Genomic DNA, 2441 nt, shown 5'->3' with positions numbered 1-2441 from the left:
GTGGATCGCCGGATCGGCTTTCACCGTGGACGAAGCGGAGTCCAGCCCGGGGTCGTCACATGTGGTTGCTGCAAGCCCACCGGCCGCTCCTTCGTCAAATCCGCCGGCCTCCGCTCTCTCAAGCCCGCTGTGTGTGACGCTGTGTTTCATTGTGAAAGCAAAACTACTTAGTTTGGCCTTCCAAAAGAGGACACGACTAGAAATCAGTGGTTAAGTTGTATTTACAACACTGTTCCAGAACAGTTCAACCCAAATATTCTTTTGTGTGCAGCGCATTTTATGGAGGACTGTTTCTTGATGCTGGTAGAGCAGACTACAATGCCGGCTGTTCTGACTCACAGACTGTAAGTCTTCATATTTAAAGGATTTGCCACTGACGATTCAAACGCGAGTTTTGAGCAGTGTAGAGCAGCGCTTGTTGTTTGTCGTTTCTCCGATCACAAATGCAGACATGGTTTTATGTTTACGAGGCGCGATGCAACGCGTAAAATGACAGTATAAGTCATTATAATCTATAATTATGTCCCCACTGGATGCAACAAATGCCTCGTTTGTAATGGGTTTTAATGTTTTTGTCTCCGGCTGGACAGGGCATCACAAAGTACGTTTTTTATATTTAAAGAATTTGCCGCTGACGATTCAAACGCGAGTTTGGAGCAGTGTAGAGTAGCGCTTGTTGTTTGTCGTTTCTCCGATCACAAATGCAGACATGGTTTTATGTTTACGAGGCACGATGCAACGTGTAAAATGACAGTATAAGTCATTATAATCTGTAATTATGTCCCCACTGGATGCAACAAATGCCTCGTTTGTAATGGGTTTTAATGTTTTTGTCTCGTCGCTCCGGCCGGGACACGGTATCACAGTATGGTAAGGGACGTAACATTTCCATCACACACATGAGGTATTCGGCCAATCACAACGCACCTCGCTTTTCAGACTGATGAGCTTTGTAAAAATCAACGCGTTTCAGAAAGGCAGGGCATAGAGGAGAAACAATAATGTACAGTATGTGGAAAATAATGTGTTTTTTTACCTTAAACTGCATAAACATTTCATTACACCAAATAATGTTCTTTTTAGCAACATCATATGACCCCTTTAACAGCCGGTTACATGATGAACAATTTGAGTTGAATATTGTTTACTGTTCATTCCAAGGACTGAAAGACATGAGAGGAAGTCAAGGGGTGAAAAGCAAAGGCATATCTATGAGCTGTGAGAGAAAGGACTTAAGAGTTGTAGAAGGGGTTTTGATTCACCAATACTGAATTTAGCTGTAGTCACATGGTCATGTAGGCAATGAAAATGGGTTTAAAAATGCTGCAGGAATGTGCGTTTCCATAGGGCTCGGTTTATAAAGGGAAAATTATCATCATGGTGTAAGACAAGACCCAGTGTTGGGCACAAAGTATGCTTCTGTTCTTTCGTTCCTCAACACAGAAGTACAGAGAGCCAAAGAGCAGCATCATGGACTCCATGAGAAGACTAATAAATTCAAATACCTTCTGCGAGAGAAAGACGAGGTTGAGGAAGAGGCAGATAGGTCTGGTTCCCACTCATCATTAGGGTCGTAAAACACGTCATCATCTTTAGAGGCGCTCTCCCCCTACAGCCAATAAACATCAGACTTGGTTTAGCCACCGGTTATTTTCGATAATAATAACAACAGCAAGTGCCCATACTACATGCTTCCTGCTTTTACTGGATAATTACAAGGAAATAAACGGGCTTCAAATTGCCTCATATATTATGGTGTTCAAACAACTAAGCTCTGCGTTAAATACTCAGCACTTTGTTCAAATCAAGTATGGTGCAAATTTCCAATTTCAAGTAAAAGCTACACAAAAATAAAATACAACAAAGCTAAACGCTACATATAATGAAATAAAAACAACCAAAACTTTCCAAATGACTTGCTACACAAAACAAAAACGTCACACACAAAAAAAACACATACATATATATATATATATATATACAGTGGGTACGGAAAGTATTCAGACCCCCTTACATTTTTCACACTTTGTTATATTGCAGCCATTTGCTAAAATCATTTAAGTTATTTTTTTTTCCTCATTAATGTACACACAGCACCCCATATTGACAGTAAAACACAGAATTGTTGACATTTTTGCAGATTTATTAAAAAAGAAAACCTGAAATATCACATGGTCCTAAGTATTCAGACCCTTTTCTCAGTATTTAGTAGAAGCACCCTTTTGATCTAATACAGCCATGAGTCTTTTTGGGAAAGATGCAACAAGTTTTTCACACCTGGATTTGGGGATCCTCTGCCATTCCTCCTTGCAGATCCTCTCCAGTTCTGTCAGGTTGGATGGTAAACGTTGGTGGACAGCCATTTTTAGGTCTCTCCAGAGATGCTCAATTGGGTTTAAGTCAGGGCTCTGGCTGGGCCATTCAAGAACAGGCACAGAGTT

At 40.8% G+C, this 2441-nt stretch overlaps 1 protein-coding gene across 1 annotated transcript in view; it reads right to left on the bottom strand.

Annotated features, from left to right (window-relative positions):
- Positions 1–2441, bottom strand: part of kif14 (kinesin family member 14) — a 25857-nt gene that overhangs the window by 5879 nt on the left and 17537 nt on the right. Inside the window, exon 19 of the mRNA XM_016273814.1 lies at positions 1506–1609. Coding sequence (XP_016129300.1) covers positions 1506–1609 — 104 coding nt within the window. The remainder of the gene's footprint in view (positions 1–1505; positions 1610–2441) is intronic.

This window comes from Sinocyclocheilus grahami, unplaced genomic scaffold, assembly GCF_001515645.1.
Source record: "Sinocyclocheilus grahami isolate Dianchi unplaced genomic scaffold, SAMN03320097.WGS_v1.1 scaffold81.1, whole genome shotgun sequence".
Lineage (NCBI taxonomy): Eukaryota > Metazoa > Chordata > Actinopteri > Cypriniformes > Cyprinidae > Sinocyclocheilus > Sinocyclocheilus grahami.
This window is presented reverse-complemented; position numbering and strand designations above follow the sequence as displayed.